Source organism: Corythoichthys intestinalis, unplaced genomic scaffold (genome assembly GCF_030265065.1).
Source record: "Corythoichthys intestinalis isolate RoL2023-P3 unplaced genomic scaffold, ASM3026506v1 HiC_scaffold_23, whole genome shotgun sequence".
NCBI lineage: Eukaryota > Metazoa > Chordata > Actinopteri > Syngnathiformes > Syngnathidae > Corythoichthys > Corythoichthys intestinalis.
The window spans coordinates 11,285,888-11,307,975 of NW_026651592.1; the positions used below are offsets into that span (position 1 = coordinate 11,285,888).

The following is a 22,088-nucleotide window of genomic DNA, read 5'->3' on the forward strand; positions in this document are numbered from 1 at the left end:
GACCTTTTACCCACGAAAACCTTAGATTTTATTAAAAATTCCTCAATTAGATTGCAAGCGTTTGATTCAAACTTGTCGCGTAACAAACCATTGAATGTGCTGTTGTCAGTTTTTATCAAGTTCGAGCAAAACAAATGATACAAAGTGTTCAACAAATGTCCACGGCAAGAAAATTGATTGAACGTGATAGTAACACGTGACTCAAGCTGCAAAATGCTGATACGCAATCAGATAAAACAGTTTTAAAAACCTGCGAGTGGAGAGAGCACAAACACCAAAATTATTTAAAAATTGAAAAGAAAGAAAAAATAAATCCTTTCATTGACCCATTAAAGTGTGCTTACATGTTTAGCTTAGCATAGCATCAAGGCAGGAAGTAGACATGAAGTCAAACTCACCGTCCACTTTATTAGGTACACCCCCAATACAGCAAAGCAGACAAAACCGATTGGAAATCCAATGCCGTCAATGGCAGCCAAAGAGTTCTTGGAATCCTCACATTTTCACTTCAGATTTGAATTCCCTGCTTTGCATTGGTTCTGATTGGAGGATGTACCAAATGAAGTGACCCTTAATCAAGCTTTGCCCATGGTGGGTAAATTCTTGACGGAGAGCGACTCCAGGGACGAGTGGACGTCTGGAAGAAGCTCCTCTTTGTCACTGCACACACAATAAAAAAACAAACAAACAAAAAAACATTTTATAAATAAAATAAGAAAGCCATTAAAACCCATCCGTTTCAAAGCGCTAACTAGGGCTGTTTGATTTTGCCTAACAAGAAAATCCCAATTATTTTCCCTCAAACCCAATTTTCCGATATCGATTACGATTTCTTGGCAAAAAAAAAAAAAAAGACAAATAGGGCTGCAGCTATTGATTATTTTAGAAGTCGATTAATCGATGAACTAACCAATTTGAATAATCGAGTGATCGGATAAGGAACATAAAAAAGTGCGTGCAGCCTTAAACGATCAAAGTACAACAAAAGAATAATTGGCTAACTTACATAGCGAAGGTCCGCTAGCTTATATGCTACCTTTTTTTTTTTAAAATGCTCTTAACAAATGGTTCAAACACATATTCCCACGAAAAACGGCAAAATATACTTGTGAAATAAATTACGAATGCATTAAAAAAACATTAGCTCAAACAACAACTTAGCTTATGTTGGACTTAACAGGGAGCAGCTGGATTCAGCCATGCAAAATGAGTCATGTCAAATTTACTGTCACCACTAGAGGGCAGTGTATCCACCTTAATAAAACTAAATGCAAACACTTTCAAAACAAACCATTACAACACCACTTTAATTAAATACTCGAAGCAGCAAAATTTATATCGAATCTTTTTTGGAAATCGAATTACTCGAGTTAATCGATTATTTGTCGCAGCACTAATGGCAAATAATTGCTTCTATTTTTACTTTTTTTTTTTTTATTTCAAATGAAACTGACAGTGAATTTAACTCTTAATAGACTCAAAACAACCTGTTGGGGTTAAGAGCATTTTATTTATATCAAGACTCCAGCTCTTTTGTTAATTAAAGCGATAATGAAAGAACAAAGTGCATATACCATTTGAAACAAAATCAAACATGAGAAAAGGTAGTCAGTCAGTCAGTCTGTAAACCAGCTCGACAGTCAATCGAGTCAATCAGGTTCAGGGTAATGTGCTGTCATATTTTGCTCTGGTCTTACATAAAATATCGACTAATGCAAAACTGTCATTCAATAATAACAATATGCAAGGTGGCAATCACCTTGTCTAAACAAACACAAATATGCACCGCTGTGAATTTAAACAATGATTGAAACACATTAAGGCGTGTTACGTGCTACGTTCTGGGGAAAAAAAACAGTAGTCGATTAATCAATGAACTAGTTAGTTTGAATAATCGAGTAATTGGATAAGGAAAATTAAAAATTAAAATACCTGCGCTCAGCCTCAAACGGTATAAAAAATAAATAAGGATCTATGTACAACAAAAGAACAATCGACTAGCTTACATCGCAAAAGTCTGCTGGCTTAAATTCTGCATTTTTTTTTTACAATGCTATTAACAAATGGTTTACACATTTTCCCACAAAAAACGGCTAAATATACCTATAAACTAAATTACAAATGGATTAAAAAAAACATGACATCAAACAAAAACTTGGCTTATGTTGGTCTTAACATGGAGCAGCTGGATTCAGCCATGTGAAATGACTCTGAGGACGACTAGAGGGCAGTGTATGCATCCAAATCAATAAAAAACCAATTGAAAACTTTCAAAATAAACCATTAAAATGCCACTTGAATTAAACGAATACTCGAAGCAGCAAAAGCTAATCTTTTTTTCTAATCGAATACTTGAGTTAATCGATTAATCGTTGCAGCACTAGTGCATCATGAGATGAGACTTACTCATGGCGTCATGCAATTTGTGTCCAAAGTTGGCTGGGCAAAAGTTGTTGTCCTTATCGTTAAAGACGGCGCGCTCTTGTGGGAGGAAGCAGAAATGCAGAGGAAACTATGGCGCCTTAGATAACCCAAAATGGTGCGGTTTTGAAAATCTAACATACTGATTTGAATGTTTTAACATCTTTTTAACCTGAAAAGTCGCATTCGGTTCAAAATCGATTAATCGAAAAGCCTTAGCGCTACAAAAGGTTTAGGTTTGGTTATTGGTGTGTGGGCGCCACCTACCTGACGATGGAGGCCCTGCGGGTCAGGTGCACTCGTCTCAGCATGGTCACCACCAGGGCTGACACCAAAACAGTGCAAACGGCCGCCAAGGTCAGCAGAACGAAGAAGCCTGAAGAACAAGAGAATGAATGTAGCTCGCATAAGATTTTGGCATCGGAATTACATTTTCAGGTCAAACGTAGAATTATGAAACTAGTTTCACACCAGCGGCAGGCTGGTGTGAAACTAGTTTCAGTTGCTATACACATTTTCACACCAGCGGCAGGCTGGTGTGAAAAGGTGCATAGCAACTGAAAATAGTTTATTTTCCTAATAATCAAGTGTTAAAAAAAATAGTTTAATCATCGATTAGTCGATTAATGGTGGGAACTTTACTGCTCACATGCGAAAACTGCAACCTGTGGCGTTCCTCAAGGGTCAATCCATGGTCCCCTTGTGTTTAAATTTATGTTTAAATTTCCCAAATAACTGCCTTCTTTTTAAATCCACGAGACTCCGTCCAAACAACACATCCACTACGTTCTGGAAAAATTTGGTTTGGACTTTGGAACATGATGAGCTGCTGCGTGACAACTTACCTGCTGTCCAACGACTCCGTGATTTGTCCCGACCTGCGAAGAAACCTGCAAGAACAACAACAGGACAATATAATACTAGCTAATGCTGTTCCTAACAACGACCTTTGTACTAAATAGAGCTTGGTTCTGAAAACTTTTACTGTATTGCTTATATACTTCGTAGTAGTATTTACCATCAGCGAAGCCGCTGCAACGGGCCAGACAATCCTCGGCACTTTCATATCGGTTACTGTTCCCATGGCAACCCCCGTAGATGAATGGTTTACAGCTGTCACTTTCCGCGTGGTAGTAGAATTTGGGGAAGGCAGCGCGGCAAGGACCCGGGTCGGGAGACGACATGCATTCTTCTTCTGTAACTTTAAACAAATAGAGAGGAAAAATGTTAAAAGGTCACATGACTAAGAAGTCAACATTGAAAGACGTGGGAGGGTACCTGAGGATGAATCAGATGGTCGAAGCTTTCTGGGGGCAGGAACAACCCTCACTGCAGAACATACACACATACGTACTCTACTAATCCAACAGATACCATTTTAACGAATTCATTTCTATTGACTGAATTTAAACCCAATTAAAAAAGATTTAATGCCAATTCCGGGGAAAATATCGTAGCAGTGGCTTCATGTGGCTCCATAAAATCAGTCCTTAAACTCCTACCAGCAAAATAGTTCAAATTCAGTTTTAAATTCAAATCTGGTTGGGATACAGTGGAATGAAAAAGTATCTGAACCTTATCAAATTTCTCACATTTCTGCACAAGATCACATCAGATGTGACCCGATCCTTGTCAGAATCACACAGATGTGAAAACAGTGTCTGCTTTAACTAAAACCACCCAAACATTTACAGTATAGGTTTTCATATTTTGATGAGGATAGCATGCAAACAATGATGGGGGGGGGGGGGGGGGGGGGGGGGGGCAACTGAAACCTTTGCCCAAGGAGACTTGAAGAGCAATTGAAACCAATTTTCACCAAACAATTGAAGTCAGGTGTGTGCCCAATCACTGATGAGTGGTTTAAAGCTCCCCTGCCCACTATAAAACACACACCTGATTAGAATTGTCTTGATGAGGAGCATTGTCTAATGTGCATTATGGCTCGGTCAAAGGAGATGTCTGAAGTCTGAAGACCTGCGATCAAGGATTGGTTATTTGTATACAAATGGGAAAGGATACGAAACCATCTCTAAAAGTCGATGTTCATCAATCGACAGTCAGAGAAGTTGTCTACAAATGGAGAGCGTTTGGCACTATTCTCTCCCAAGGAGTGGCCGTCCACCAAAGATGACGCCAAGAATTCAGCGCAGAGAGGTAAAAAAGAACCCTAGAATGTCTGCTAAAGACTAACAGAAATCACTGGCACAGTCCAACATCTCTGTGCACACATGAACTAGATGTAAAACAATGGCCAAGGAAGGTGTTCATGGAAGGACTCCACAGAAGAAGCCACTGCTGTCTACAAAATCATTGTCGCTCATTTAATGTTCGCAAAAAAGCGCTTGGACACTCCACAGAAGTTACTCATGAAACCAAAGTTGAATTGTTTGGTCGTAATACAAAACAATGTGTGGAAGAACAATGGAAGAGCTCACCAACATCAACCCTTCATCCGCACTGTGATGCATGGTGGAGCGAGCATCATGATTTGGGGCTGTTTTGCTACTTCAGGGCCTGGACAACTTTCAATCAATAATGGAAGAATGAATTCAAAAGTTTTGCAGGAAAAGCTGAGGCTGTCTGTCAGACAACTGAAGCTAAAAAGAGGATGGATGATCCAAAACACAGAAGTAAATCCACTTCAGAATGGTTTCAGAAGAACAAAATATACTTTCTGGATAGAGGTGGGAATCTTTGGGCACCTAACGATTCGATTACGATTCAGAGGCTCTGATTAGATTATAAATCGATTATTGATGCACCACAACCCCCCCAAACCCCCCCACTTTTAATTTTTTGTACAATAGTTCCAAAATAGTTAAAAAAAAAAATCCTCTCAGGCTAAACACACTACTATTTCAATATCAAGTTAACCGTTAAAAACAGTACATAAAATACTCAAGTCCCCATTCTGTATCGGCAGCTTTAAACTACATTCAATTAATTTAATGTTGTGAATCAACCGTTAAAGTTCTTAAAATTGCTCCCGTTATTCCATAATTTCCCTTCTGTCTACTTTCGACGTGAAAGCTTTAAAACTGTTTCATCATTTAAAGATAAATTCAAGTCAAGATTTTGCGTTTTTTTTTTTTTTTTTTTTAAATAAAAAGTAATTAGGTTCGCTACAACAGAGCCTTCTAGAGAAGTCTACTGCTTTAAGATGGCGCCTGTTTACTAGCGCGGGAAAGTTCTTGGTATATGATCTAACACGGCCGTCGTCTGTCATTTCACATCTAGTTCTAGATATATGTGATATCTACCATAGCCGTATGTTGCTGTATTGTCGTAGCAACTAGCAAGTGGGCGCTGTTTGTAGCGGTTGACGGCCGTAGTCAGGTATGATTTTTTTTTTTTTTTTATCTAGCGGCATGAGTTGAACATGATATTTACTTTCGGTCCGTTCCTCAATGTGTCCTGAAGACCGCGCTGACTGTGTTTTATTTCCGCTTTACCTGGTATATTTCAATAATTGGAATTTGGATATTTGTGACTCGTTCTCGAATCTTCCACGGCCGAATCGCAAATAATCTAAGAATCGGAAATTTCGCACGCCTCTAGTTCTGGAGTAGGCAAGTCAAAGTCCAGACTCGAACCCCATTAAGATGCTGTGGCATGACCTGAAGACAGCGATTCATGCCAAACATCCTAGGAATCTGACTGAACTATATCAGTTTTGTAGAGAAGAATGGGCCAAGATTAGTCCTGATATATGTGCCAGACTGATCTGCAGCTACAAGAAACGTCTGGTTGAAGTTATTGCTGCAAAAGGGGGTGGGACAAAATATTAAATGTGATGGTTCACTTATTCTCCCCCCCCCCCCCCCTTCTGTAATTGTTAGCATACTATCCTCATTAAAATATGAAAACCTTTGGGGTTGGGTGGTTTTAGTTAAAGCAGACATTGTATTTTCATCAGTGAGATTTTGACAAAGATCAGATCACATTTGGTGATTTTATGCAGAAACGTGGAAACATTCCAAAAGCTTCAGATACTTTTTCATACCACTGTGTCAAGTGACATTTGGAAATTAAGGAATCTAAGACTTACTAGCTAAAATTCAAAGCATTTTTTAAAGGCACTTTTATCAAAATTAATAAATTTAGTGATTTTTAAGGATATGACGTTGCAATACCGTGACACGCTTGCAAGCAGCTCTCTTGACTATTGTAGTTGTTCTTGTTGCCTCTGCAGCCGCCGTAGATGAACATCTTGCATCGGCGCTCATCGCTGTCGTAGTACCAGCTGCGGAACGCTGCCTTGCACGGACCGACCATCGGCGCCGCTTCGCAGCGCTCTGATTAGCCCGAGGGAAATAATAGTCAAAAACCACTCTGCTGTGGGATTAAGTCAACTTGCTGTTTTTAACATACCAGCATATTCCTGAGCGGAGACAACTGAAGGACAGAGAGAGAGAGAAGGTCACGTTACATTAAAAATGCTGATAATCACTCACGTTACCATTGTTGTCTTCGTCAACAAAGACGCTACCGTAAATATTTCGCTGCCGAACAATTTTTTCATGCCGATGACGAGACGATAACGAGCTAAAAACGTGTTATTGGAGACTTTAACATAAAGAGATGACGAGATGAAAACGCCATGGCTTCCGTCAAATGTTCAATATGTGAGACATTATTGTATGTGTAGTTAGCCTGCATTGTAGCAGTGTTTGGTGTCCTCTCGTCTTGAAACAAATGGTAAGATTTGTTTTCTTATCTTGGCAAGAGAAAATATGCCACGTTGCTGCAGCATTTAAAGGTCTGTGCTGAGTGATTATCACACACTCAACGTAACTCTGAGTGTTAGCATAGCATTCCCGTTCTCATTAGCATTTGCATTTAGCGTGGGAGGGTCAAACTCTCAGCCAACTTTTTTTAACATACATTTCTGTTGGAAACCTTTATTTTTGTACTAAAACTGTACTAAAACAGACGAAAACATCGAGTATGCGTAGACTAAAGCTAGACGAAATTAGAGTTTTCGTCGACGAAAACGAGACGAAGGCATTTTAAAATTATTACTACATTATTACTATAACCTTATTATTATCAATTTATTACTAAAATATGACTACGAAAAGACTCGAAGGGATGCCAAAAACATCACTGCACGTTACCTTTGTCCTCAATGATGTCACCATAATTCGACTTTCCTGAAAAGAAAAAAAGGTACAACATTAGTCCAAAGTTTTACAAAATCTAGCGCGAGTTCTAATTCCAGTACTGGCAATTTGTGGCGTTTATTGTGGTCGCAATATTTACTTGGCTGGGAATGTTGCTGCATTTCGAATGATTCAGCCAGAGCTGGGGATGGTGTTGGCGTAGCAGAACCTGAAGACAAAAGCAGAGAAAACAAGCTTAGATTTCTTAGACAACGGGTTGAAAAATTGTCAATTTTTTTTTCCAATTGATTATTTACAATAAATAAAAACATGCCAAAATACAATTGAGTTATTTCAACTTTTTTAATCTCCACCAGAAGGTGAAATTTATGGAAGGCGGATATTATATAATATTTTGTTCCGTATGTTTGTGTTCAAGATATCTGAAGAAGGAATAAATGGATTATTATCAAGCTAGCAGGATATGTTTATTATTTACTAAATGAAACAATAAAGTGCTTGAGAGGGGTAAAAACATCTAAAATCATTAGTAAACCCATCAATTAATGACTCACATTTAGCTACAAAAAAACAAGTATTAAGTTTTGCATTTTATTATTTACAGGAAATTCTTGAACCTATCTTTTGTTAAAAGAAATAATACAAAGCGTTTCATTGAATTTCAATAAACTTTTTTGTTATTTATAATCGTAAAACGTTCCAAAATAAAACTGGTTATTTTACTAATATTGTTTCTTTATTATTTACAAATATTAAATGAATGATAAGGGTAATTTTTTTTTTTTTTAAACTACAAAATTGCCCTATTTTACTGTAACATGACCAACTAATTATCTATTGAATGAGATGGTACCTTTTTTCGTAGGCACCGTCTGTTTCTGTATTCTAACACACTTATTATAACAATCAGGGAATAGCATCTTTTCTCATATTCACAGATCGACTGTTTCTATTACTCTGACACACCCAATATGAAATACAGTGCCTTGCAAAACTATTCGGCCCCCTTGAATCTTGCAACCTTTCGCCACATTTCAGGCTTCAAACATAAAGATATCAAATTTAATTTTTTTGTCAAGAATCAACAACAAGTGGGACACAATCGTGAAGTGGAACAACATTTATTGGATAATTTAAACTTTTTTAACAAATAAAAAACTGAAAAGTGGGGCATGCAATATTATTTGGCCCCTTTACTTTCAGTGCAGCAAACTCACTCCAGAAGTTCAGTGAGGATCTCTGAATGATCCAATGTTGTCCTAAATGACCGATGATGATAAATAGAATCCACCTGTGTGTAATCAAGTCTCCGTATAAATGCACCTGCTCTGTGATTGTCTCAGAGTTCTGTTTAAAGTGCAGAGAGCATTATGAAAACCAAGGAACACACCAGGCAGGTCCGAGATACTGTTGTTGAGAAGCTTAAAGCCGGATTTGGATACAAAAAAGATTTCCCAAGCTTTAAACATCTCAAGACACTGTGCAAGCTAATCATATTGAAATGGAAGGAGCATTAGACCACTGCAAATCTGGCCTTTATGGAAGAGTGGCAAGAAGAAAGCCATTTCTCAAAGATATCCATAAAAAGTCTCGTTTAAAGTTTGCCACAAGCCACCTGGGAGACACACCAAACATGTAGCAGAAGGTGCTCTGGTCAGATGAAACCAAAATTGAACTTTTTGGCCACAATGCAAAACGATATGTTTGGCGTAAAAGCAACACAGCTCATCACCCTGAACACACCATCCCCACTGTCAAACATGATGGTGGCAGCATCATGGTTTGGGCCTGCTTTTCTTCAGCAGGGACAGGGAAAATTGACGGGAAGATGGATGTAGCCAAATACAGGAACATTCTGGAAGAAAACCTGTTGGTATCTGCACAAGACCTGAGACTGGGACGGAGATTTATCTTCCAACAGCACAATGATCCAAAACAAAGCCAAATCTACAATGGAATGGTTAAAAAATAAACGTATCCAGGTGTTAGAATGGCCAAGTCAAAGTCCAGACCTGAGTCCAATCGAGAATCTGTGGAAAGAGCTGAAGACTGCTGTTCACAAACACTCTCCATCCAACCTCACTGAGCTCGAGCTGTTTTGCAAGGAAGAATGGGCAAGAATGTCAGTCTTTCCATGTGCAAAACTGATAGAAACATACTCCAAGCGACTTGCAGCTGTAATTGGAGCAAAAGGTGGCGCTACAAAGTATTAACGCAAGGGGGCCGAATAATATTGCACGCCCCACTTTTCAGTTTTTTATTTGTTAAAAAAGTTTAAATTATCCAATAAATTTTGTTCCACTTCACGATTATGTCCCACTTGTTGTTGATTCTTGACAAAAAAATTAAATTTTATATCTTTATGTTTGAAGCCTGAAATGTGGCGAAAGGTTGCAAGGTTCAAGGGGGCCGAATACTTTTGCAAGGTAAATAGCACTTACACCATAGTTTAAGGGAAACAAGCAGAATATAGTGCATAAGAGATACATGATGCCTAGGGGTGTAACGATACACAAAAATCTCGGTTCGGTACGTACCTCGGTTTTGAGGTCACGGTTCGTTACATTTTCGGTACAGTAAGAAAACAAAATGCAAAATATAAATGTGCTAGTTGTTTATTATACACTTTTGTGTTTTCAACAACAGAAACATTAGCCTATACAAAGCTAGAATTCTGCTCAAAAACAGAAAATACAATATTCTGAAATGTAGATATTTTGAAAAGCAAAATAAAAATAAATAACATTGGCTCAGACCTTTTCTTTAAAAAAAAAAAAAAAAAAAATCTTATGTGCAAAATTGAACAGTTCCAACACTGAACAGTTTCAAATTTCTCATATAAACTTTATGACCACAGCCTCGAAAAGTAAAGGTCAGGTAAGGGCTGTCAAACGATTAAAAATTTTAATTGAGTTAATCACATCTTTAATTTGAATTCCCCACCTAGTGTGCCAACCGCTTCTCTTTTATTCCATGTTACATTTAAGCATTACCCACGCTGCTCACTGCACTTCTGAGTGGTGCGACGGCCTGGCCGTTTAATTGTTATCTTTTTTGAGACTGTCAGTCAGCTGATCGTCGCGTCCGCCAGCTGGCTGCCTCCCCTCCCAACGTGACGTACTCTGATTAACACCGGACGGGCAGACGACGTCACCGCCGCTGATGGGCCACCCGAGGAAGGGTGCCAACTTCAGAAACTAGCCGCTGTCTGTCATGCATCCATTGTGCAGCCCTTTGTTTACATTTGCGGCAATAACGACACTTGCTTTACGGCAGCTAAGCCGATACAAGGTAGTACTATTAGACCGTTGTTTGAGCTCACATCCCCGCGTGTTGTATTGTGCCTGAGTCTTGTTAACCAAATAAAGGCAGCGTTAACAATAGTCATCTGACCGCTTGTCATTTTACAGTCAACTCAGAGTTCGCATTTGACAGCATACGTGCCGCGTACCTACTCGCCAGCTGTTTGCTCGCCATTCATTCACCTGCGCATTTGATCGCTATTTTTGTTACACTCTCGCTTTTTCAGTGAGGTATTTTGTGTTCATTCGTTATTGGGGGGGTCGGGAGGTTTTATTTAATTATTATTATTATTATCATCATGTGATTAACTTAGTACGTAAACTGAGCACTTAAGAAATTGGTTTTTTAAAAAAGTCACACTTGAACAGTCAGCAAATCCTTCTAGATGCTTCGCTGACGAGAACCAATCATCGGCCCAAGCTGAGTTCCATTATTCCAAACGCGCGCACTCCTTACGTTAACATGGAGTGCTCGGAGAGCCTTTGGTTGCATTGCAAAGCTGCGAAAACAAAAAGCAGGCCTTATCCACACCGGTGCAGACCAGAGCGCAGCATACACACTTGCCTGTATTTGCCAGCAGATTGAATTTGGTGAGTAATGGTTTCAATCGTTTTCACATTTTGCGATATAAAAAAGTTACTGCCATTTGTTGCAGCTTGCGTTGAACACTGCCAGAGCTAGCCAAATCTCCCATGAAAAAAAGATAGCTCCCGTTAAATTGGCGTCAAGCTTGTGTATTTAGCGGTAATGTAAACGAAGAAACACACTGTTGAGTCAAATTAAGCGGCATGCTCTCGGATGGAGGGGGGCGCCTCGTATCGCTCCCGTCGTCCACCTGAGTTATTTTCGGCACAACACCGGCCCGACGAGTGGTGGGAATGACTCTTGCTTCTTAAAGCTTTTCAGAAATACAGGGATCCCTCGTTTTTCGCGGTTAATGGGGACCAGAACCCGCCGCAATAAGTGAAAACCGCGAAGTAGTGCCCCCCCCCCCCCCCCATTTTTTTTGTGCGTGTTCAATGTATTTATTCAGATTTTACATTGGAAAAAAGATACATATATATAAGACATGTTTTTTCACTTTTTTCACCAAAGTATCATTTATAAATGGTTTTCAAGAACTTCAAAATGTAAGAATTATGATAAGTTTTAAACATGTTACTACCCCACCGAATTATTTTTTTTAAACAAGAATAAAGTAGTAAGAAAATGCTTGGCTTTATTAAATGCTTCATAGTGAGTCTACTCAAACCCTCTCAGGCTTTGTTAAACGGTGATTGACACATGTGCAAAGTTTTTCTTTTTATATATATTTTCTTGTTTGAAGCAACTTATTTGATTGAATAATAAAGACACAAATGTCCTAGCCAAAATGTGGCCCAAACGCAAAACAACATTACTTCAATGGAAAAATTTGTTTCAATCAAGAAAAATAGTTTTCAAATGCTTTTTTTGTCTCAAATTTATTTTTGCAATCAAAAACAATTTTTTTTTATTGAAGTGACTTTTTTGGGATTAAAAGTATATACTGTATTTTGATTGAAGCAACTTTGTTTTTGATAGAAGTAACTTTGTTTTTTGATTGAATAATAAAAACACAAATCTACCTCCATCGTTATTGAGAGAGAAAGAAATTAAGAAAGCTTTAAAACTAAAAGCCACCGGGGAGTCTTTTTTATTTTTTAATATTTATATTTCATTACATAGACATGCCTCGTAGGGAAAGGAGATTGGGGATAAAAAAAAGGAGTTGGGTGACGCTGCTAAAGGCAGTGGATACCTCATCAGCTGGGTGATGCAGACCTGGTAAGAACAAGTTTGCAAGGATAGTCGGGTATTAAATACAATTATAAACACAATTACAATGTTATTTTTCTATAAGATTTTATGTCATTGCTTTATTAATCATTAGGTGCTAGAGTTGTTAAGTATGGATAATAATGAAATAATAGTTTTGAGAAAACTGTGCTGTTGGTGGCTCAGTGACCATCTGATGTGGTTTGTTCTCAGATGAACAAGTTGAGGAAGGAAGTTTTGATGCAGAGGTTGAAGGAAGAAAAGAGGCAGACTGACTGAGTCACAGCCAGAAAGTGTTGATGACAGTTTTGATTTCTATTCACTGTTGCCCCCTCCCAATTAAAGTATGTCACAGTCGCAGCCAATTATTATCTAAAGCTGGTTAAAATTGAAGTTATGTTGTTTTAGGGTGTATTAAATACTTGTTCATGGGCCCCTTTTGATCTACGAGCACCCGCCCCTCCACCCGTCTCTGCACGGCCCTACTGAAACACAGTGTGGGTCGACAGAGCTCAATATTTTGTTGGGGTGTACAGTGTACTGGAACATATTTCCTCCACACCCTTCTCACCTTTTTAACCCCTGACCCATTTTCATGCCTGGCTACGAGAGTATGAGTCTGGCCACCATTCAGCAGAAAAAAAATTCCAGGGCGGAGCCAGCCACAGCAAATAGACAGCGGAGCGGACCAATCAGCGACGGGCTGACGCGACGTCGGTAAAGCGACAAGAAACTAGCGAGAGACATTTCAACATATTCAACATGGCTCGCGCGAGACAGACTGTTGGTTTTAGCGACTCGATGTGTTTTTGGTCATGGAAAACCGAATTTACCGCGGATTGGAACATATTGCCGCTGAGTCTGGTGTACCAGGCTACGGGACTACTGTCTGCTGCATTCTGCTGCATTTGGCGCGATCCGGCGACACCGCATACAGCAATTTATATTACATACAGTGGTCTCAAAATGGCCTAAAGAGATACACCAGGCTTGAAAATGTATACACACACACACACACACACACACTACCCCAAGGGTCAGAGACCCTGCCACCACAGTCTCCTAAAATCCTGTGGGAAACACTGACCACTGTAAATAAGAGCACCGCAGCAGTAGAGGTAAACTGCCGTTTTATGTTACGTCCTTAGCGAGCTGTCCGTGGGGCGTAATTAACGGTGGGCTTATGGGATGTATGAGCGGGCATTCCGCGCTTGCGTTAAATGCGTCAAATATTTTAGCGTGATTAATTCAAAAAATTAATTACCGGCCGTTAACGCGCTAAATTTGACAGCACTTTACATTACGTCCGAAACTCGTTCAGTATGCCTCCGTTCCGAACCGAGCACCCAGAACCGAAACGGTTCAATACAAATACATGTACCGTTACACCCTTAATGACGCCTTCTTATCACGGAAGCCCAACGTGTGCGTCATGCAGCTGACTGAGCAAGATTGAGGCCGACTACCAGGTGATAGGCAAGACATCTACAAGCCCACGTCTCCACGTCAGTTCTTCCGGACAGTCCAGAATAAATGGTGGGACTGAAGAATGCTCGATATCCAACTGATAACACGACGGATAAGACTCCAAGAGTTCCTTTAACGCTGAGATGGGCAAAATCTCCCACTGCGGTTGCCCCAGTAAGGCTGACTCAGCAACTGTGACGCACGAACTATACAGCTCAAACTGCGATAAATTATCCTAAACACACCATTTTTCCTGCCCACGGCCCGCCCCGCGAGAGCCTTCAAAAGACTGAATGTTTAATAAGCATTGTCATTTTTTTCTCAGGAACTGACTTGTTGACTTGTGAGTTGGTGACCTTGGATCCTCGCCTGGGTCCCTCTGTGCTGTATGATTGCTGTCGACCTGAATAAATTGTCAACTTGTGCTTCCAGCTTTCAAAATGGAGTCAGTACAAGGTGTTAAGACTAAGATGAACGTGCGGAGTTTGGCCTTTTGGCCGGAGTCTTGCCGGCCCGAGTCGTTGGATCTGCACCATCGTGGGTGCGGCCAGCTTGATTCCAGCAATCTAGCTAGAAGGTCAGATTCCTTCACTATACAATGTTGATAGCATTTCATGGTTTTATTTTACATATCATTTATTTGTATTGTATTAATGATAAATTTGCAGAATAACTATATTTATTCACTGCAAATGTGAAATGATTAAAATATATATATGAAACTGCTGCTTTGTGACCACATCTTTTATTTTATTTTCAACACATTAACTCATTGGCTGTCATTGGCGGTGATAGACATCCATTCCATTTTGGCAACATGAAAAGTCCTTATTTTCAATGAAAACCACACGTGGCTGCCATTCACGGCGATAGACATCCAATCTAGAGCTGTCCCGACTAGTCGACATAGTCGACGTCATCGATGACGTAAATCCGTCGACAAGCACAACATCCCGTTGACGGTTAATGAAGGGATAAAAAAAATATATATGCGTGGAAAGCTCAGAATGTCGGATGCTCTGTATGCGAGCGGGGAAAGCGGCACAAAGCCAAAAAAAAAACGCACCAGAGTGTCCAAAACATTGACTTATTTCAAAGAAACAACGGAGGGTACACTCTACTGTCCTGTCTCTTTAATGCCAAGCTTGGCTGCACGTTGGCTGTGAATAAACAACTCAAGCGCCGTCACCGTTTGTAATTTTTTTTTTTTTTTTGTACACCAGAGGGTGCTGTCGCCTTACTGAATAATAATGTTTCATTGACAATGGGCCTATAAGTGCTATTAGTATTGTCCTTAATGCTAACTGAAAGGTTTATTTCATGTTATGGTTTATTTTCTGGTATAGAAAATTATATAAGGTTAAAAGGTCATAAATATATACAGTATATACAGTGATTGCACTCAAGGGAGAGATTGTCAATGATAAGGTTATAAATTAAGGTAAAGGCAATTCATTGATATATAAATAAGGTTAAAAGGAAAAAGGTGAAAAGTTTTTGTTTATTTCCAATTGTGATGTTTTATTTGTGTGCACCATAGCTCTTACGGTGTGATTACATCAAGGATGGAATAAAAGTTGTAAACCATCAGTTTAAGAGACCACCTTTTCAATCGGGATGCTACACTAGTTAATTCTATCAGCATTTGAACTCATTGTTTATTTGTGATTTATTATTTTTTATGTGTTTATTGTACTTTAATAAATAATTTAAGTCTTCCAATATGTTTTTTTGTGAATTGATAAGTGTCAACAAAAATTCCATTGCTAAATGAGTAAACAAAAACATTAAAAAAAAATTTTTTTTTAATTTATTATTATTTTTTTTATTATTATTAGATTAGTCGACTAATCGTAAAAATAGTCGGCTGACTAATCGGGAGAAAATTTGTCGTTTGGGACAGCCTTAATCCAATCCATTTTGACTGAGAGAGGTTGGCGGCAATCATTTTATGTTTATATTAAGCAGTTTGGGGGAAAAAATATATATATGTTACAAGTATTTTTAACATGTTATGAACCAATTTTTGGATTTTTTTTTAAGGAAACAAGATATAAATGTATCAGAGGAAAAAAAAGTCATGGCTCACCTGAGACTTGGCCACAGGTGGACTCGCATTTTGCTAGGCTCACAAAGTTGTTTCCATTGCCTTGGCAGCCACCATATACAAACTCAAGGCATGCCTGGTTGCTTGAGTTGTAGTAGAATCTAGGGAATGAAGCACGGCACGGCCCAACCTCCTTGGGCAGGCTACAAGTATCTGAAAAAAAGAGTCCACATCAAACATGTAAATAGGTGAAACATCACAAAACGGGAGCCGGTCTTTTACTAGAGGATCACGTGATAAATATTTATGTCAATATCAGATTTCAGCTGTAAAATATTTTATCAATCAAACATGGTGGGGTGGCAAAAGATGAAAGCTTGGCAGATAGCTAGCAGTCTCTCACAATACAATACTGATGGTTTTCAAGCAGTTTGTTATACTCCAGTAGTCCAGTAGATGTAAATTGAAAAGCTAAACACACATAATGGAGAATATTTTGCAATACATTTAATTTTTTCTATACCCCTTTATCATAATGTCATATTGGAAGACATATGCATGCTAATTAAAACAAACATCCACAGCTGGTAAAATTGACGATCAAAATTTAAATTTTTATTTCCATAATGACCGAGCTTCATTCATTTCAAGATTTCTTTTTATGTGTTTTGCTCTTGAACTGCTTGTTTTTATAAAATAGCGTCTACCACTGTACACCATATTAGCATTACGCTCGCAGGCACCCCAAATAAAGAAATGTATTTTTTATTTTAGTGCACAATGTGTATAATTCTCGTAGTTTTTTGAGCTGAGCATAACAATTTTCACTTGGAGTGTAATAAACTGCTTTAAAACCATCACATTTTTGAAGTGCCGAATAGCTTAATGCTAACATACAATAGTAGACGCAATTGTATAAAAGCTACCAGTTACAGTGCTGGCCAAAAGTATTGGCACCCCTGCAATTGTGTCAGATAATCCTCAATTTCTCCCAGAAAATGATTGCAATTACAAATGCTTTAATAGTAATGTCTTCTTTTATTTTGCTTGCAATGAAAAAGCACAAAACAGACTGACATTATTTTTAATCATCACAAAACTCCAAAAATGGGCCGGACAAAAGTATTGGCACCCTTTGAAAAATCATGTGATGCTTCTCTAATTTGAGTCATTGGCCATGTCCACACGTAGCAGGGTTTTTTAAAAACGAGGGTTCTGCCCTAATACGTCAGGGGAAAATAATTGCGTCCACACCTGCACGTTTGTGTAGAAAAACAAAACAAACAAAAAAACTTCCACAGCCAACCGCTTTCATTCATTTTTAAGTACATTCAAAACAATAAAATAATTGTCCAAAATACCCATTATTCAATAAGAAGCACAGCAAGAGTTTGAAGAAAAAATGGAAGCAAAAAAGTGCCTATTTAATATACTCCAAGTGTAAAAATTGGTCTTATGTGTGACGTGAGGACAAAATTTGTCGCAGCCAGTGACGTAAATTTTCGGTGATCAGTGTCTACATGACCCGTCGTTTTTAAGAACCCTGGTTTAAATCTGCGTGCGCATGTGGATGACAGGTCAAACCGTAGAAAAATATCTTCTTTTTGCCAAATACCCTGCTACGTGTGGACATGGCCATTAACAGAACCTGTTACTTACCTGTGGCACATAACAGGTGGTGGCAATGACAAAATCACACATGCAGCCAGTTAAAATGGTTTACAATTGACTCAACCTCTGTCCTCTTGTGTACCACATTGAGGATGGAGAAAAGAAAGAAGACCAAAGAACTGCCTGAGGACTTGAGAAGCAAAATTGTGAGGAAACATTGGCAATCTCAAGACTACAAGCCCATCTCCAAAGACTTGAATGTTCCTGTGTCTACTGTGCGCAGTGTCATCAATAATGCTTATGGCACTGTGGCTAACCTCCCTATACGTTAACGGAAAAGAAAAACTGACGAGAGATTTCAATGAAAGATTGTGCGGCTGGTGGATAAAGAAACTCGACTAACATCCAAACAAGTTCAAGCTGTCCTGCAGTCCGAGGGTACAACAGTTTCAACCCATACTACCCGTCTGCGTCTGAATGAAAAGGGACTATGACAGTATACTCAAGAGGACCCTGCCTCTGACCTAGAGACATAAAAAAAGCCAGGCTGGAGTTTGCTGAAACTTACTTGAGGAAGCCAAAAACATTTTGGAATAATGTTCTCTGGTCAGACGAGACAAAAGTAGAGCTTTTTTCAAAAAGGCATCAACACTGAGTTTACAGGGGAAAAAAACGAGGCCTTCAAAGAAAAGAACATGGTCCCCACAGTCAAACATTGCGGAGGTTCCCTGATGTTTTGGGGTTGCTTTGCTACTTCTGGCACTGGACTGCTTGACCGTGTGCATGGCATTATGAAGTATGAAGACTACCAACACATTTTGCAGCATAATGTAGGGCCCAGTGTGAGAAAGCTGGCTCTCTCTCAGAGGTCATGGGTCTTCCAGCAGGACAGTGACCCAAAACACATTTTAAAAAGCCCTAGAAAATGGTTTGAGAGAAAGCACTGGAGACTTCTAAAGTGGCCAGCAAGGAGTCTAGACCTGTATTCCATAGCATAGAACATCTGTGAAGAGATCTGAAAATGGCAGTTTGGAGAAAGCACCTTTCAAATCTCAAACACCTGGAGCAGTTGGCCAAAGAATGGTCTAAAATTCCAGCAGAGCATTGTAAGAAAACTCATTGATGGATACCGGAAGCGGTTGTTCACAGTTATTTTGTCTAAAGATTGCCCTACCAAGTATTAGGATGAGGGTGCCAATACTTTTGTCCGGCCCATTTTTAGAGTTTTGTGTAAAATGATAATGATTTCATTTTTTTTACCCATTCTCTTTTGTGTTTTTCATTGCAAGCCAAATAAATGAAGATATTATTACCAAACCATTTGTAATTGCAATCATTTTCCTGGTAGAAATTGAGCATTATCTGACAGAACTGCAGGGGTGCTAATACTTTTAGCCAGCACTGTAACTTATTGGCTGCCATTGATGGCGATAGACGTCCAATCCATTTTACCGAACGATCACTGTCAGCCCCTCAGTGAAATTGCCGTCAAAAGCGGTGAAACATGCTCACTCAAATTGATTGAACCGAGAATCGATATAAAACGATACTGGGTGGGGAAATCATAATCCTTTTCTTGGCCAGATCGCCTAGCCCTAATATAATGTCACTCTTAATTCACTAGTTATTGAAAACAATGCACATTTCAAAGAATCAGTAATGTCACTATTGAAATGAAAAAAATCTCTAGGCTGTCTTTTATTTAAACAGTATATTTTGAATTTTGAGTACTTCACAAATATTGACTGAAAAGTGTTGTTTGCAAGAGGAAGAGAATTCAGTGCCGCAAATGTTTTCAAATATTTACTTTATACGTCACTGAATTGTTTAACTACTTTCAAGTTTCTTATGAAAAAAATAGATGTTCAAAAAACAAGTTATGAAAGGAATCAAAGGGAAAAAATTGTTTTGTGGCCAAATCACATAACCCTGCATGAGGCTGACGTCTTTGTTAAAATGGCATCATTTCTGTTTACAGCTGTCACCGTGCCAGCTAGAGATCCAGACCGACCGGTGAGACGCACCTTAGCATAGCATTGTGTGTGTTGAATGACGAATATGATAAACTTGCCTGAAGCTTGGAATTTTAAATGCAACAAAAAGTTAATGAAAAATTCTTTGGAAAAACCTGACCAAGTTAAGGTACCATTGCACTGTATTTGACATACACATTTCCAGCAGGGCCGAGAACCAAAAGTGATATTTGCCATGTGGCAAAATTGATTGTGCTACGTGCCTTTTTTTTTTTTTTTGCCATGTGGCAAAATGGATTTTGCCATGTGTCATTTTTTGGCCATGTGCCAAAATGCATTTTGCCACAGAGCATTTTTTTGCCATGTGGCAAAATGGATTTTGCCACGGGGCATTTTTTTTGCCATGTGGCATGTTTTTTTTTTTTGGTGTGTGCATAGCCGTCTATGGCATAGCCTGACTTGGTTGCCAGTTGAATGTCAATGCGCTCCAATGTAAAGTGTATAGTCAAAGATCACAGCCAAACATGTTTTTCTGCCATTTAAAATGAATGGAAAATTTGGATGTGCATAGCCGTCAATGGCAAAGCCTGATTTGGGTGACTGTTGAACGTCAGTGCACTGTAATGGTAAGTGGATGGCCAAACTCACAGCCACACGTTTTTCTGCCATTTAAAATGAATGGAAAATTTGGACGTGCATGGCCGTCAAAGGCATAGACGTGCATGGCCAGCAAAACGGCCATATACACCCCGAAAAAATGCCATATACCCCCCCCAAAATGCCACAAACCAAAGTCCATTTTGCCACATACCAAAAAAAAATAAAGCCACATGTCAAAATCAATTTTGCCACTTAGCACAAAAATGCCACATGGCAAAATCAATTTTGCCACAAGACAAAATCCATTTTGCCACATCGCAAAAAAAAAAAAAAAAAAAAGCCACATGGCAAATACCACTTTTGGTTCTCGCTGTCTGTCCATGTTTTAAGTTTTATAGCTTTAGGACTGATTAAATTAACATTTTGACTTCTTGATCTAACTGCCAAAAGGTGTGCGCTAGTGTAAACACACCTGTTGAACCTCCATGACGGAAGCTATCTAGTTTGTTTTTTTTATTCCTGGGTTTCACAATCCTTTCGAAACTTAGCCTATCCCCACCCAGGAATTTTAAGTTGTCAGGCTAGTTTATTTATTAAAGGTATTACATTTCAGGAAGAACAAGACACCTTATGACAACAACACAGCAAACATTTTATAAAAATGTTTTTCTGTGGAAAACGAATAAAAAAAATTCACTTTATGTTATCCAAAACTAACATTGTTGAGCCTTAGCGGCAATCAATTAAATATCATTTTGTGTTAGAACTTGATGTTGAACAACATAAAAATTACATTTACTGCAAAATACCAAACACTAAAACTCCAAATTATCCCAATAATTACACATGACTTGTTTAAAAGCATTCTGGGTCAAAATATAGGATTTCAGGTATTTCGAAGCCATGAAACAAACTCTGAGGTGGTAAAGTACCTTTATTCTACAATTAATAAGTAGATATACTGTTTCAAATCTTTTTTTAAGTAAAGTTTTTAGAAAGTACACTCTGTAAATGTTCTAAATAAAACATGAATGTTTACTGTCAACACACGTTTTGGTCGCAGAAAAACTTCCGTCTATCATGAACAAATTATAAGCTCATTTAGACTAGTAACTAAATTTTAATACTTCGAAGTTTTTCTTAATTTAAAAAGGTTGACGCGGTTCTTACCGTTGGCGTTGCTGCTCCCATTTTGAGAAGCTTGACTGTCGGACACAACGTAGCTGACATAGAGGAGAAACAAAGCACACCTGAGTGTCGAGCGAGTCATATTTATCGTCTTGTTTTGTGTTTAAGTCTTTAAATTTCAAACAAAGAAATCCCCGAAAGACTATATGAAGCGACGTTCACGTCACGAACGTCTGCTTTTACTTCCTGCTTCTTTATGTCGCAGCGGATAAAACCCGAAACACAGGTGAGGCGGAATGGACACGCCTACTGAAACTGAGTTACAGTGCTTGTATTTAGGCTTTTATTTTCATCTACTTTATTATTACTCATCATCATTAATCGCTCAAGCACTTTAATGTAGCGAAATAGCGGTTATATTGCCATTTTATTTGTTATCTTCCTCTCATTTCAATTAAAAAACGACCCCCCCCCCCACCACACACAAATATATGCAAAATATTTACCACGTGACTTGTTTCAGCCAATCAGCGAAATATTTTGCTGCACATTATAAAGATTACGGTTCTAAATAATTACTTAAATAAAATATTTTTTGGGGTGTGTGCGTGTGTG

General features: G+C 38.7%; 1 protein-coding gene across 1 annotated transcript; it reads right to left on the bottom strand.

The window, feature by feature from the left end:
• Positions 1–4: 4 nt before the first annotated feature.
• LOC130911229 (kunitz-type protease inhibitor 2-like) lies at positions 5–21,746 on the bottom strand. The gene is made up of 11 exons (XM_057829062.1): positions 21,516–21,746; positions 16,204–16,374; positions 7,687–7,755; positions 7,542–7,577; positions 6,796–6,819; positions 6,558–6,719; positions 3,700–3,750; positions 3,440–3,622; positions 3,267–3,311; positions 2,689–2,797; positions 5–660 (listed from the first exon to the last, which is right to left on the bottom strand). Exons 1-11 carry the CDS (start codon positions 21,613–21,615, stop codon positions 576–578), a joined length of 1,035 nt encoding a protein of 344 aa, XP_057685045.1. The 5' UTR covers positions 21,616–21,746; the 3' UTR covers positions 5–575.
• Positions 21,747–22,088: the final 342 nt, after the last annotated feature.

Excerpts from the sequence above, each read along its gene's own strand:
- LOC130911229 (XM_057829062.1), bottom strand. The coding sequence starts at position 21,615 with ATGACTCGCTCGACACTCAGGTGTGCTTTGTTTCTCCTCTATGTCAGC. Across the intron at positions 7,578-7,686 it reads GCAGCAACATTCCCAGCCAA|GAAAGTCGAATTATGGTGAC; the intron begins GTAAATATTGCG and ends TTTTCTTTTCAG. Across the intron at positions 6,820-7,541 it reads TGACATCATTGAGGACAAAG|TTGTCTCCGCTCAGGAATAT; the intron begins GTAACGTGCAGT and ends TCTGTCCTTCAG.